Raw genomic sequence first — 16,059 nt, 5'->3', positions numbered from 1 at the left:
GACCATCACATCTATCGTCAATGGATATGAAACCCCACCTGCTTTTCTAATGGACAACAAACACTGGACTTGTCAGTGAAAGATTATTTTTTTAAAAACTGGTCTTTCCTGGAAGTTCCAGGCAACTTTAAAAATGATGTGTGGACAGTGGAAGGGATTCAAACCTACTGCTAGCTTGTACAATTTTCCAGAGGCCCTTCAAGTTATTGAGACCTTCTCTATCACAACTGCCAGGAGGTTCTGGGTTTTCAGAGGCCTCTGCACTGAACCCAGTGAGGGATGCTTCAAGCAGCTTCAGTACAGCAATACTCAAATATGGAGCCATAGACTCATACAGCTGTACTGCACAGAAACAGGCCCTTTGTTCCAATCGTCCATGCTGACCCAGATATCCTAAATTAATCTAGTCCCAGTGCCAGCACATATTCTTTTAAACCCTTCCTGTTCATATACCCAACCACATGCTTTTTAAATGTTGCATTTGTACCAGCCTCCACCACTTCCTCTGGCAGCTCATTCCATACACGTACCACCCTGTGTGTGAAAATGTTGCCCCTCAGGTCCGTTTTATATCTTTCCCTTCTCACCCTAAATCTATGTCCTCTAGTCCTGGACTGCCTCACCCCAGGGAAAAGACTTTGTCTATTTATCCTATCCATGCCTCTCATGATTTTATAAACCTCAGCTTCCGACGCTCCAGGGAAAATAGCACCGGCCTATTCAACCTCTCCCTATAGATCAAATCCTCCAATCCTGGCAACATCCTTGTAAATCTTTTCTGAACCCTTTCATGTTTAACAACATCCTTCCTGTAGCAGTCTGCTGCATTGGGAGATGCCAATACTTTCTCACCCCCCCAGTAAATTCCAACTGGTGATGATGACAGACGATGTGTCCCGTTCAGGATGGTTTGCATCATTCCCCGAGAGCAAGCAGTGGGTATGGGGAGCAGCCTCTTACTCTGAGTTTGCTGATTTCTGTTGGAGCTCAGAGTCAGATCAAGAAGTGGGCAGTGGTAATTTATTTTCTCAGCAATAGCTGAGCTAGGTTGCATCATCTCAGAGCTCCTCCTGCACCGTTATCTGAGTTTCCCATCCTGTTCACACACTGCACTTAGAGACAGTCTCTGACAGACACTCTCTCTCAGATTGCTCACTCTTATTCTCTCTCTCTCACACACACACATATTTAGACACACACTCTCACACAGACACTCAGAGAAACACACACACTCCCTCACATAGATACACACACACCCTCACACAGATACACACACCCTCACACAGACATACAGAAACACACACACTCCCTCACACAGAAACACAGACACACACTCTCTCACACAGACACACACTCTCTCACACAGACACACACTCTCTCTCTCACAGACACACACAGATACACTCACACTCTCTCTCACACACACAGACACAGACACACACTCTCTCTCACACACACAGACACAGACACACACTCTCTCTCACAGACACAGACTCTCTCTCACAGACACACTCACTCTCTCACACCCACCCACCCTCAGTCTCCCTGACTGTCCTGCAGACTCCGGCCTCAGGCAGATCCACCTCCCTGTTGCCCAGACACGGACAGGGCTCTGCCTGCAATGGGGAAGGACTCGGAAGCCGGGCAGCAGCTTGCTAACGGCAGCCGCCGAGGATGCAGTCTGAGCGGCATGGCGATCCAGCCGAGCCCCGGGGAGAAGCGGCGAGCCCCGGGGAAACTGCGGGCTTTCCTGCGGAGGAACTGCCTGGTGCTGCTGACCGTCTCCGGGGTGTTGCTCGGGGTGGCGGCTGGACTAGCGGCCAGGAAGCTGCAGCTCTCCCGGACCCACATGCTGCATTTAGCTTTCCCCGGAGAGCTCCTGCTCCGGCTCCTCAAGATGATCATCCTGCCCGTGGTGTTCTGCAGCCTGGTAGCTGGAGCTGCTAGTATCGACCCCAGAGCCCTGGGCAAACTGGGGGGCAGAGCCATCCTCTACTTTGCACTGACCACCCTGATTGGATCAACGCTTGGAGTCACCTTGGGCTTGACCATCAAACCAGGAGATCAGAGCGGCCAAGTACGGCCCATGGACCAACCCATTGGCAGCTCCAGCCTGCCCAACAAAGAGGCAACTGATACCTTCCTGGACCTCTTCAGGTAAGGCACCCCCTGTTCACTCATCGCAGTCTGAGAGGGGGATCTTATGAAACACACTGGATTGTCAGGGAACTTGCCAAGGTAGATGTGGGAGAGTTTAGGACCAGAATTTGGGGGCCACCGTTTTAATGTCCAGGGAGGAATCTCTTCTGTCAGAGGAGGGGTGGGAGGGGTGAATCTGTGGAATTCTTTACCGCCCAGGGCTGTGGAGGCTGGGTCCTTAAAGGCTGAGATAGATCAGTAACAGAATCGAGGATGATGAGGAAAAGGCAGGAGAGTGGACGCCAGGATGATCAGATCAGCTATGGTCTCATTGACTGGCGGACTAGACTTGATGGGCTGAATGGCCCACTTCTGTTCCTACCTCTGATGGTCCTCACATTGGGATGCAACATCGGTGGGTAAAAGATGGTTTCAGGGAGACTAATGGAGGAGTTTAACATCACCAGGGGTTTAGAGAATTCGCTGAGAGTGGGTTTTAGAGAAAAGCTTGTTTCTGATACAGTTGTTGTAATGTCCGACTGGGAATGTTTTAGCCTCAGACTGTGTGCCTGTCAGAAAATGAATGTTCCTAATATTAAGACTGTTACAACCGTGAGTGGACCATGATGTGTGGGGAGGGTAGATTGAATTTTGCTGCTCCACCTGCAACTTTCACATCAAAATGTTTTGTAATACACTTTTATAAATCTTATGAGTAACGTAATTTTTTAGTGGAATGTAATAAGGAGAAGCCGTGCTCATTGTGTTGGCAAGTGAGTTAGTAGCCAGAGGTAGTCCGATTAGATTAATAGGCAGAGAAGCTGAGGGGAGTGATTTTGATGTAGCCAATTGTGTTCTGGAACACACTGACTGAAAGAGAAAAGGGAATTGATTCAACAGGAACTTTCTAAAAGTGGATTGGAAACGTGGGAAGTGAAAAATGTGGGGCTCAAGAGTGGTGTGTGGGACAACTGTGACAGCTCTTTCAGAGTACAAGTGCACACACAATGGGCTGAATGGCCTCCTCCAGTGCTTACTATTGGGGAAGGGGGGTCCACATTTATTAGTTAGGCCTGTAAGTGCTGAAGACGTGTGAGATATCCCCTGCAGTGGGAAGGTGGGATTGACCCAGAGGCAGGCTGCTCATGCTGTTTGTGGATAACTGGTTGTGTTTTTGTTTATGTTTTTGTTTTGATTGAAATGACAGTGAATGCACAGAGTTCAGGCTGTCAGTCACTTTGAGGGGAGTATCTGAACAGGCTCTCCCCGAACTGAAAGCATTGACTGCAATCTCAGGCTCAGGAGCTGGCCTGGCCAGGCAGTTTCAACTGAGATCAGTCTTCATTTGGTCTCTTCTCACCCTCAGGTTCACTCACTGTCTCACACTCTGCCTCACCGTCACACTGAGTGTCTGTCCCACTATCTCTCACAGCCTTGCTCTCTGTCTCACTCTCTGTCTTGCTCACTGACTCACTCTTAGGAGATGATAGCCTAGTTGTATTATTAGACTATTAGATCATTAATCCATAGACCTGGGCAATATCTGGGGACCCAGGATTGATTCCCATTGTTGCAGAGAGCAGATTAGAGTTCAATAAAAACCTGGAATTAGAAGTCTATTGATGACTATGAATCCATTGTCAATTGTCAGAAAACCCCATCTGGTTCATTAATGTCCTTTAGGGAAGGAAATGGCCATCCTTGTCTGGTCTGGCTTACATGTGACTCCAGACCCACAGCAATGTGGTTGACTCTTTATTACCCTCTGGGCAATTAGGGATGGGCAATAAATGCTGGCCTAAGCCAGTGATGCCCCCATCCTGTGAGGCTGAGGGGTGACCTGAGGGGCATGGATAGGGTAAATAGACAAAGTCTCTTTCCTGGGGTGGGGGAGTCCAAAACTGGAGGGCATGTTTAAGGTGAGAGGGGAACTATTTAAAAGGGCACCAAGGGGCAACATTTTCACGCAGAGGGTGGTGTGTGTATGGAATGAGCTGCCAGAGGAAATGGTGGAGGCTGGTACAATTACAACATTTAAAAGGCATCTGGATGGGTAAATGAATCGGAAAGGTTTAGAGGAATATGGACCTAATGCTGGCAAATGGGACTACATTAATTTAGGATATCTGGTTGGCATGGACCGAAGGGTCTGTTTCCATGTTGCACATCTGTATGATTCTATGAATTGAAAGAAAACATCACTGTCATACTCTCTGTCTCACTCTCTGTCTCTTTCTCTCTCACTCATTGCCTTGATCATTGTCCCCATCCCTGTCTCTGTCTGTCTCCATCTCTGTCTCTGTCTCAGTGTCAGGCTTGGTCACTTGGATTTTGGAAGGGAGTGTTGGAGGTGGAGGGTGATAGACAGAAACGGTCCCAGTATGAGAGGGAGTCTGGCCTTAAAATCACATCGAGTTACCTCAGGAAATATTTCTTCACACAAAGGGAGGTTGATGTTTGTGACTTGCTGTCACAGGAAGTAGTAGACACTGAGGCTCAGTTAATAATCTTTCATCTTTGTTGGTCACGAGGAGCTGAGATGTGCAGATGCAGTTAGGTCCCATGTCAGCCATGATCACATTGACAGGATCAAGCAGTTGAGTGACACAATCCCCATATCCTACACAATACAGTCTGTTCAGAATTCCAGAAGGGATTTATTTATGACTGTCTTGTGTTTGTGACAGCAGCTTCTCTACGTCCCATCCATTCACCTTCCATTTTGGAATAGACAATCTCAGCCTATTCCAATCTTCCTGATGATTAAATTCTCTTGGGGTTCCAAAGGTATTGCCTTTGTAAGTTATCTTTTGCCTCCTTTTGAGAGTGTTGATGTTCTCAATGCGGTGTTTTTTGTGATACAGATCCAGACAGCTTTGCAATCTAACCAAGATTCAGTTCAGGTTGAAATTCATTTCTTTGCTTTTCAATCTGTCTCTCTGGAATTTAAACTTTTTAAAGATGCTCCTATTAACACATATCCTTACTTATTGATTTGTGAATGTATTTCCATGTACTCTTTCAATCTCTATCCCATTTATCCATTTTCCAAGCATAATGTAACTTTGAAAGTAAAAACAGATGACCAAGTGGGCTGAGTCAGCAGATTGATGACTCAGATCAATTTACAGGATCTCCTGGTCATTAGAATTTATCCCCTGCCTTTTGATCAGAATTTTACTAATGACAGAGGCCATTATCTGGTCTTTTAGGCCTCCCCAGCTTTTGTAACTCAGTGCCAAGTGAGAGCTGCTGATACACTGAAGGGTCTCCAATGAAGCGTTTTCAGAAGCACATTCACTGAGCTTGAACATGTGCAGTTACTCAGAACAATGTTCTCAAACATCGTGATCAAATGCATCTTATTGATTGGATGTGATGCCCTGACCTTAATGCAGGAGCCAATTAGGTTCACATTGTTTAGTAGCATGGACAATATTCCAAACTTTTCCAACATATGAGATTCCGATTCTGTGTTCAGTTGGCCTTTCTGTCTGGAGTTCTGCAGTAGAATGTAACATTGATGTTTGTTGTAATCATCTGCAGTTTTTCTTAAGAAGATTTTTATCGACGCTATAGCTCTGAAACGTGAACTGGAAGTTAATGTTTCGAGTTTAGTATAATTGTTGTTTGGAACTGGTTCCTTCCGTTCCAGAGGACAGTCACATTGAACATGAAATGTGAATGATGTCCCTTTTGGCAATGATGTGGAGGTGCTGGTGTTGGACTGGGGTGGAGAATGTTAGGGGACAGGGCTCCTCTGGGTGGTGCCTATGCTTTTATACTCCAGGTGGGGCCTGTTTCTTGTTGTGTCTTTAGTCACCACTGAGACTTTGCTGTGTAAAAGTTGGCATTTATTGGAAAAGATATCCTCACTTAAAATTATTCACTTGGACCCCTGAAATTATGCAAATTTCTACATCTTAATTTCATCCAATGCCTGATTAGTTTTTTGTTGTGTGGGCTTTGGTTGGGAAGGCCAGCGTTTAGGAGCTGTCCTCGAATTGCCCCCTGAATGAGGTGTTTTCTGCTTAAACCGCTGCAGTCCATGTGATAAGGATTAAGGATGAATCCCCTGGCAGCACCTAGCAGTGATGAGGAGGTACTGGGGTGGACAAAGTTAAAACTCACACAACAAAAGCTATCAGCGATGCTGCCCTTATGTTTGTGGAATCAACACATTTCTCGGGTGTGAGTGACAAAAAGTAAACAGCGAGGGAGATACTCAAACTGAGCCATGGTGCTAAAGACAGACACTCTTATCCTCTTAGACAGTGGTTCTATATATAACCCACTGATCCTCTAAATACTGGGTGCTGCATTTTCCCTGTCTTAGCTTTCAATCCCAGTTATTGAACATCTGAATAAGAAAGTGGCCATTGTTATTTCTGTTTGCCTGATTTTGGTATCAGTGTTAGTGTTAACGTTTTGCCCTCTCTCTTACTCATTGCCCACTTTGTAACTAGAAGCTGAAGGTGATTGTGACACCGCACGGCCTGAGCACAGAACAAGGCATTCTGCTTTCTTGCTCCAACACGTGGCAGATATTTTGAAATTTATTTCACTTCCTTATATCTAAACTGCTGTCATATAAAACATCCTTTTTTCCAGCTAAAAATTCATCAAACTATAAATATAACGGTTGTTACTAAAATCAAATCAGACACCTGGTCCTTTCATTAGTGTAAGTATTCAGAAATGTCCAGCTACTATTTTGTGTGAAGGCTTTTGGGAAGTTAAACTGTGCCTCACTAGGAACATTTAAATCAAAATGATTTAAGAAGCATTTATTTATATCTTCTCAACAACAGGTTCATATTTTATTTATGGTGCATAGCCTCAGACATGAAAGGCCTTAACATTGTTTCCCATTGTGCTGCCACGTCAGTATTTTATCTTTAGTTGGGCCCCTAAGGTCCCTCTCTGAGGGGAGACAGTGACATGACGGTAATATCACTGGACCCAGTGACCCAATCACTCTGGGAACATGGGCTCAGATCCCTGCATGGCTCTTGCTGAATTTAAATTCAATTAATAAGATTTGGAATTGAAAACTAGTCTCAGTGCTGGGGATCCTGAAGCCAGTGTGGATTATGTAAAAACCCATTGGGTTCACTCCCCACTTGAGGGAGGGAAACCTGCCACCCTTACCTGGTCTGATCTACATGTGACTCCAGACCCACAGCAACGTGGCTGACTCTGGACTGCCATCTGAAATGACCAAGTGAGACACTCAGGTCAAGGGCAATTAGGGACAGGGCAACAAATCCTGGCCCAGCCAATGTCACCCCCATCCCATGAAGAACATTTAGAAGTCAGGTATTACCATGTTCCTTAACTTAATCTGGGGCTGTAATATGACACAATAAAACCCTGGTCACTAAACTGTGGGAACGGATGGAACAACTGGAGGGCAGTTTGAAGAGTTAGATTCATAATTCAATTTTTCCTTCTTTATCATTGTAATATAGAACATAACTCCATATTTTCTGCTGTTTCAAATGTGTATACTGTGCAGAGAGGCTGTGAGTGGGTTAAGCTCAAAGCCTTGATCTGAAGTTGTTTTCGTTGTGTGTGAGTGTATTGTACAAATACTTTCCCACGGACTCTAAAGAAACTTGGTAAATAAACCCGAGAGCAGGCTGCTGGGCTGAGAACAGGTAGAGACACACTCTGGGGCTGCGGGAATGTGTGGAACACGATGCATGAAACGGCCCATTCCCCCCTTGCCTACAGGCTGCCTTTAGATTGAGATTTTGGGAACTGCCCCGCTCATTCATGGTTTAATTATGTTGATCAGCTGGAGCTGAGTTGTGGGATAGGGGTCGAGTTATGTTCTGAGGTGAGCTAGGCCCAGCTGGAATCCATTGGAGGTTAGAAGAATGAGAGGTGACTGCATTGATAAGTATGAGGTTCTGAGAAGATTTGTCAGGCTGATGCTGAAAGAATGTTTCCTCTTGTGGAGGGAGACTCAATCAAGGGGACAATGTTTAAATGGAAGAGATCTCCCAGTTATGAAGGAAATGAGGATTTTGTTTCTCTGAGAGTTTTGAGCTTTCTTCTCCTGAGAACGATGAGGAGGGTCATTGAGTATTTTTGAAGCTGAGGTAAAAAGATTTTTTCTTGAATGTGGAGTTGAGAACTGCATAAGATCAGCCATGGTCTTATTGACTGGCAGAGCAGATGAGAGGGGCTGAATGGCCAGATTGTATTTGATGTGTATATAGGAGTCAGCTCCTTCAGCAGGCTATAGGAAGGGCTCGGGGGGAATTGAAGGAACAGAAGTGAACTGCGCTCTGAGTCGTATAATTTGAGTTAAGCTATAAATCTGTAAATATTTTAACTCCTTGCTTATAATAACTGCTTCAAGGTCATTGATGTTCTTGCAGCCTTCTCACAGAGTATAGCAACAAACTGTTTCTGATTAAATAAGTTAAAGACTGGCCTGAATTTTCCCACCGAGGTGGTCGGGTGGAGGTTGCTGTAGAAAGCTGTGCCCCCTCGATGTTGTCCTGCCCTGCAGTGAGTTGGACAAGCAGGAGGCTGGTGACATAGCCCAGGCCTCAGAGGAGACGATACCTTCCACAGAGGCAGGAGCCAGTTGAGGCCAATTTAAGACCTTGCTCATTTGGGGGTTGGGGTTGGGGTTGGAGAGGTGCTTCTCCCAAGAAGGTGAAGATGGAACATCTGCCTTTTCTGGAAAAAACTCTCAAAGATTGTGTACTTCCCAAGGCAGTGAGATAGTTGGAGAAAGATGCACTAAAGCCAGGATCTGTGGCTGGCTCTGATCCGTCTGCTAACGGTGTGTGACCAAATACAGACACTGCCCCCATGGCAACTACTGACTTAATCCAGAGGAAGGAGAGGTGATTTTACTTTAATTATTCATTCATGGGATGTGGGAGTCACTGGCTGGATGATGCCCAGTGCATCCTGTAGATGGTACACATTGATGCCACTGAGCGTTAGTGGCGGAGGGAGGGGACACTTACGGATCAAGTGGGGGCTGCTTTGTCCTGGATGGTGTCAGACTTCTTGAGTGTTGTTGGATCTGCCCCCATCCAGGCAAGAGGAAAGTATTCCATCACACTCCTGACACGTGCCTTGTTTTTAGATTACATTAGATTCCCTCCAGTGTGGAAACAGGCCCTTCGGCCCAACAAGTCCACACCGACCCTCCGAAGAGAAATCCACCCCCCTCCCATATTTACCCCTGACTAATCCACCTAACACTATGGGCAATTTAACATGGCCAATTCACCTGACCTTTGTGACTGTGGGAGGAAACCGGAGTACCTGGAGGAAACCCACGCAGACACAGGGAGAATGTGCAAACTCCACACAGAGAGTTGTCCAAGGCTGGAATTGAACCTGGGACCCTGGTGCTGTGAGGCAGCAATGCTAACCACTGAGCCACCGTGCCACCCATGGTGGGGAGTATTCCATCACATTCCTTGTTGATGGTGGGGCAGTGTGCCATCCCAAAGCTTGATGTACATTATTGTTCTCTTTCTGGGTGTTCCTATCACTCTTTTTCTAACCAAGCAGCTTCTAACTGGTTCTAAAGAGGTGTCACTGGACTCAAAATGTTAACTCCATTTTCTGTTCACAAATACTGCCAGAACTGCAGAGTTTCTCCAGCAGTATCTGCTTTTTTTTTGGCTTCTAAATGAACTAATTAACTTTAACAGTGACTACACATCCAGATAGCCAATAGCCCACCAATGCATGGTCAGTTATATCATACTTTCGGCCATGATATTCTGAAGGCTATTTAACTTATCAAACCCCCTTGTGGCTTGTAATGAAATGTAAATAGTTTCTGGTCACCTTTAGGAAATGTTCTGATTTTGCATTTGGATGAAGGCCTCTAATTTGTGCAATGCTGAAATGAGAAATTCAATATTTTCATTGTATTTTCTGTAACATCTGACTTGAACTGTTTTGGAATGTACTTACAGATAACTCATGAATAAAGTGTGTTTTTGTGAAGAAACATTCTGTTATAGTTACAAGTTTACCGAGGAGCTGCGTCTGGAGATTGCAGCCAGAATAATGTGCTTCAAAACTAACCTCACGTAATCTATTTCACAGAAACGTTTGCTGCAACTTTCTGACACTTGGGTTGTCTCAGAATAAAATCACTGGGACCCGAAATGTTAACTCTGCTTTCTTTCCACACATGTGGCCAGACCTGCTGAGTTTTTACAGCAATTTCTGATTTTGTTCCAGATCCTGGTTGTTGCCTAAAAGGAGGCTACTGTTTATTTCTTTTCGCTGCAGACGGTTTGATGAGTAATGATTGGATTGGATTTGCTGTGAAATTGTTGTTTCTTTTTGTTTGTTGCAGGAATCTGATTCCTTCAAATCTTGTTGCTGCAGCTTTCCGCTCGGTGAGAATTACTCCTTTAAAACCTTCAAACTAATCAGGGTCTGACAGGGACATTGGTTAACGGCTGAAGCAGATGCTGTGCTTTCTATGCCTGCTCTTGTTCTCCCTACTGCACCAACCAAACACTATATCTCACTGCCATTTGTCACCAGGGCACATTTATTAATACCAGTTGCTCAGCGTCCATCAAAGGTTGGGAAAAGATCCATATTCAAAATAACATTTGGGAAACGCTTCCTTTGCTTGTGTGAATTAAATTGTGGTGATAATCTTTAAACTCCCAAATAGTGAACAAGTGAGAACTTTGACATTCCTGGTGCAACACAATACACATTGCTGCTAAAAGGACAGGAAGACTGCTGGCAGTAATGGCCCTGTCTCTAGGCTGGAAGTTCCAGGTTACAGGTCCCAATCCAAGAATTTTCCGGCTGTGCTGATTGGTTGTCAACAGTAAATCCTTCCAGGTGGCTGTACAGCAGGTGGTAAGAGGGGGAGAATGGCCTTCTCAGCTACCCCTGCAGACGGCCATGGTGAACACTACAATGCATTACCCATAAACCTGCACCAGCCAATGGCAGTGCCCGACCCTATCCTCAGGAACGGAGACTGGGGAAAAGCCAGGGGACATAGTGAAAGGTGACCTCATGGTGACAGGCTCCAGAAGTGGCCAATTATATTTGCCTTTAGTGGAGTTACACAGCTCAGTGTGCTGGTGTTGTTGGTGAATCACACTTGATGTGCAGGTATTTGTTATGATTGACGAACCATGGCAGGGTCTAACACAAGCTTCCTTTCTCAGTATGCCACAGATTATAAATGGGTACTGACTGCAGCCCCGGGTGAAAACGTAACATCCAGAAACACAACCCTCGAAAAGGTAAGAGATGTTCAACTCTGGTTGCCAAGAGAGCTCTGGAGTTTGTTCTTATAAATATTTATTTGCAGAGGTACACAGTCAAGCACACACCTCCAAACCCAACCGCAGGGGGAGATGGTGGGGAACTGGAGGAGGTAATAACAGGAGATCTGTGTGATCTCAGGTTTTCACCTTCCACTGCTTTCTCTGACTCACATTTGAAAGTGATCATTGAATCTGTTTCTGTCATGATGCAGATCGCAGTAATTCACCACCTCCGTTAGAGAAATACTTTCTCATGTCAATCCCGGACATTCCTGTCAACTGGGTGAATGCATGTCTTATCCAAGAGCAAAAGCTGCTCCCTGTCTGATGAAAGGAGGTTGGCTGGGGGAGGGTGGGGGGAGACCAGAGTGGGAGGGGGTTGTGCAGACCAGCATGGGGGGTTGGGTGGAGTTTGGGTGGGGTGGGGTGGGGGGGGGTAATCTTTGAAAAGCAAACACAGCCATTGACCCCCTGGGGCAGGAATGAGTCAGTTTCAGCATGACCCTGTTTGTGTGAGAGCTCAGTCAGGGTGGATAGTCTTGCTTTGGTTGTCTCTGATCCTGTGGCCTACGTTTTCTGTCTGGGATTCCAGGTTCCAGTTGGCACCGAGGTGGAGGGGATGAACATCCTGGGACTGATCCTGTTTGCGATGACCTTTGGGATTGCTCTCCGGAAGCTGGGCCGTGACGGAGAGCAGCTGATTCAGTTCTTCAGCAGTTTCAATGATGCCACCATGATCCTGGTCTCATGGATAATGTGGTGAGGGTTCAGCAAGGAGCTCGCTCACAGACCCTTCCTGAATGGGTTGCTGCTACTGCCATCACTCCCCCCCCCACCCAACACACCCTGCTAACATCCCCACACACCCCCACCCATCCTCACCCCCACCAATACCCCCCACACCCCCACCCATCCTCCCCCTCACCCCCTCCCCTCCAACTCACTTATCCTCCCACACGCCACCAAACCTCTCCTTCCCTTCACACTCACCTCCCTCATCTCCCACCCCTAAAACCCCTCACCTCAATCTATCCTCCCCCTCTCACCCCCTCCCCCATGCCCCAACTCATCCTCCCCTTCCTCATCCCCCACTCATTCTCCCCTCCTCCTCCACACCCCAGCCATCATACTCCCTCCCTTCACACTCACCTCCCTCACTCCCTCGCACTCACCTCCCTCATCCTCCACCCCTTAATCTCACCCCACCCCATCTCCTTCACCTTCCCAACACCCTCCCCCTTTTCCCCCACACTTACTTCCCTCACCCCCTCACCCTAACTCACTACCCTCCATTACATGCCACCCCTTCACACTCACGCCTGATCCCCCCATCCTCTCACCCAAACCCTCACCACCCCATACCTTCACCCCTTCATCCTCACCACTCTCACCCAACCCCTCACTGCTCCCCAACCATGTTCTCCCCCTCACCCCTACCCCACACTGCACCCCTAAACCATGCCCTCCTCCCGCCCCCTCACCCATGCTCCCACACAGCCCCCCAACCCCTCACCTCTCTGCTCCCCACCCACCATTGTGTGTTTGACTGAGCCCCGGGATGTCTCCCTGATGCTGACTATCCATCTTGTTTGAAACAGGTACGCCCCGGTTGGAATCCTGTTCCTGGTTGCCAGCAGAATCGTGGAGATGGAGGATGTGGTTTTGCTAGTAACCGGTTTGGGGAAATACGTCCTTGCTTCTATACTGGGCCATTTCATTCACGGAGGGATCATACTGCCCTTGATCTATTTGCTGTTCACTCGCAGAAACCCGTACAAGTTTCTGTTGGGCATTATAACTCCGTTAACCACAGCTTTCGGAACATGCTCCAGGTCTGTCACTCACTGTTTTCTCGTCAATGTCACTTCGAGAGGGGTGGCATGAGGGTGGGGGTTACATATTTTTCCTTATGGTTGGTGAGATCATCACGTGGCTGCAGTTCCCAAACAGAAGACTAGTCATCAGATTGGTCAAAGAGCTGGGATCTTAACATTGCTTTATATTCCAGGGGGTTCAGTCTCATTCCACTCAATCTCTCCTCCCATGGATAGCCGTGTCATTAAGGGAATCAAACAACCACCTGCTCAAAGGAATTGATTTTTAAAGGGCTTTCACAGACTGGGAGTGAAGCATGGAAACAAAGTAGTCATTGGGAGAGTTCCAGAGATCAGGGGATCACTGGTGGACAATCAGCCCGTAACATGAAAGAGAAAATCAGAGCTGGAGCATGGGGGGGTTGCATTCTGGGAAATCTGTGTGGATGGTACCTGGAACCACTTGGTGATGGGAGCAGTCAAACCTCTAGAGAATAGTGATCTCATGCAGGTCAATAAGGAAGAATAAGGTTGTAACATTTTCCTCAGAAGAGAGCTATCGAATTCTGGATTGGCTAGAGGGCATGGAATATTGAGAAGGGAAGATTGACCATGAGACTATTTGACAATCAATTTATAGTTTCCATTTGGAACATGTGGGTCACTGGCTGGGCCCAGTATTTATTGCCCATCCTTAGGTACTTTTGAGAAGGTGGGGGTGAGCTGCCTTCTTGAACCACTGCAGTCCGTGTGCTGTGGGTTGATCCACAGTGCCCTTAGGGAGGGAATTCCAGGAGTTTGATCCAGCGAATCAACAGTGATATATTTCCAAGTTCAGGATGGTGAGTGTTCTGAAGGGGAACTTGCATGGGGGTGGTGTTCCCATGTATCCGCTGCCCCTTGGTCTTCTGGATGGAAGTGGTCGTGGATTTGGAAGATGCTGTCTGAGGATCTTTGGTGAATTTCTGCAGTGCATTTTGTCGTTCGGGCACACTGTTGTCACTGAGCGTTGGTGGTGGAGGGATGGGGTGTTTGTGGATATGGTGCCAATCAAGTAGACTGCTCTGCCCTGGATGGCGTTGTTGGAACTGCACTCACCCAGGCAGGTGGGAATTGTCGAGACGATGATCATGTGAGTGGAGGTTTGAGTGATGGAGAGTGACAGACATAAGCAATGAAGTGTTCTGTTTCAGATTTGAAGAGATTTTAATTTTCAGGAATAACTAGACTTTTCCATCTTTGGAATTTTACAAGTAGGGAACTTGACCAAAACCTTTCCTCGGGGGAAGTTCTGTGAGTGGACTGTCCTGTGGCAAACTGTTGTTTACTCTGGCCAGCAGCATCGGCAGAGAGAGAGAGCAGAGTTTTGGTTCTGAAGAGTCACTGGACTCAAAATGTAACTCTGCTCTCTCTCCACAGATGCTGCCAGGCCTGCTGAGTTTCTCCAGGACTTTCTCATTCTGTTTCTGATTTCCAGCATCTGCGGTTTTTAGTGTTTGTTTTTGTGCTGTTATTATTTTGTGTTACGTGGGAATCGCTGTCACCTGTTAACATAGTCAGCACATTGTAAGCTAATAGTGAAGGGCTTTGCAGAGTTGCTTTTAGCAGGACATCTGTTAATATTTCCCAGATTTGTGCTGCCATTAGGAAGGTAAATGATAGAACTGACATGTTAATGGACACTCTGCTAATGGAGTATTTGCTTTGCCATCACCTAAAGATTCCGAAATATTTGCTTAGCCCCGATGGCTTTGGGATAAAAGGTTACAATTAAAAGGATGTCAGAGAAAACCCTGCAGTAGAAGAGTCCGTGTTCATTGTTGTTGGTGTGAACAGTAAAGAGGGAATAGAGTCATACAGCACAGAAACAGACCCTTCAACCCAACCAGTCCATGCCAACCATAATCCCAAACTAAACGAGTCCCACTTGCCTGCTCCAGTGTAATACAATTTGTTCATCTCCATCGTGCTGCTCATGGGGAGTTCGTGCTCAGGGCAAAGAGGGTTAGGAGGTGGGGGCAGGAAGGGGGGAGTAATTGGATCAATGAGTGGGAGGGGCTGTGTTGGAAAGGGAGATGGGGAAACCTGCAAGTTAAGGTGAGAGTGAACAAATCGAAAGGAACAGAACAATGGAGCGGCTCTCATACAGCGTTAATAATGTTGAAGCTGGACGAATAATTCCCCGTCATGAGTTCAAATCTCAGCAGTGTAGTTTTGAGACTTGATTTCAGGTTAAAAGAATATCTGGAATATAATCAAACCCTGTATTTTAACCTCAACTGTAAAATAGTTTGACCATTGTTAAAATTCAACCTCCCTTTAAGGCCTGGTCTGTATGGGACCACACCACCAGGGCTGCCTCTTAATTACCCCGAAACTGGTCAGCACACCACACTGCTGTCTCCAAGGAGAGGGAGATTAAACCAAAAGACTGCTTGGCATTGAACCATCTTAGCTCACCCTGCCAGGCTCCTCCCTGACATTTGGGATTGGTGCCAATGTTGGCAGAGTACTGTGTTCTCAGTAAAATGTTTCTGTTCTGCCCAGTTTCCTGAGTTCTCTGCAGGGATTCCAACTCCTGCTCCATACCTCCGGGCAAAATGAAAGGACGGCAATCGAATCAGTCTTTGTTAGCTGTGGGACACAGCTCCAGGTTCGAGTCCAACTCCAACTCTGGTCAGCAGTGGAGGGTGTGTTTGTAACCTGGCCAAACAAGATGATGTCAGCCTGTCGATCTATCCTATCGGCCAATGATAGATGGCAGGAGGGACAGAGAGTCTCCTGGTCAGCTCCTCTGCTTAAGGCAATGACAA

The 16,059-nt window shown here is 46.7% G+C and overlaps 1 protein-coding gene across 1 annotated transcript in view; it reads left to right on the top strand.

The window, feature by feature from the left end:
- Window positions 1-911: 911 nt before the first annotated feature.
- Window positions 912-16,059, top strand: part of slc1a4 (solute carrier family 1 member 4) — a 29,694-nt gene continuing 14,546 nt past the window's right edge. The window contains exons 1-5 of the mRNA XM_043696689.2: window positions 912-2,157; window positions 10,490-10,532; window positions 11,331-11,408; window positions 12,025-12,191; window positions 13,031-13,264. Coding sequence (XP_043552624.2) covers window positions 1,622-2,157; window positions 10,490-10,532; window positions 11,331-11,408; window positions 12,025-12,191; window positions 13,031-13,264 — 1,058 coding nt within the window. The 5' untranslated portion in view covers window positions 912-1,621. The remainder of the gene's footprint in view (window positions 2,158-10,489; window positions 10,533-11,330; window positions 11,409-12,024; window positions 12,192-13,030; window positions 13,265-16,059) is intronic.

Source organism: Chiloscyllium plagiosum, unplaced genomic scaffold, assembly GCF_037043375.1.
Source record: "Chiloscyllium plagiosum isolate Xiang-an unplaced genomic scaffold, Cpla_swu_hap1 HiC_scaffold_10, whole genome shotgun sequence".
NCBI lineage: Eukaryota > Metazoa > Chordata > Chondrichthyes > Orectolobiformes > Hemiscylliidae > Chiloscyllium > Chiloscyllium plagiosum.
The sequence above is the reverse complement of the archived record's forward strand: the minus strand, read 5'-3'. Positions and strand labels throughout refer to the sequence as shown.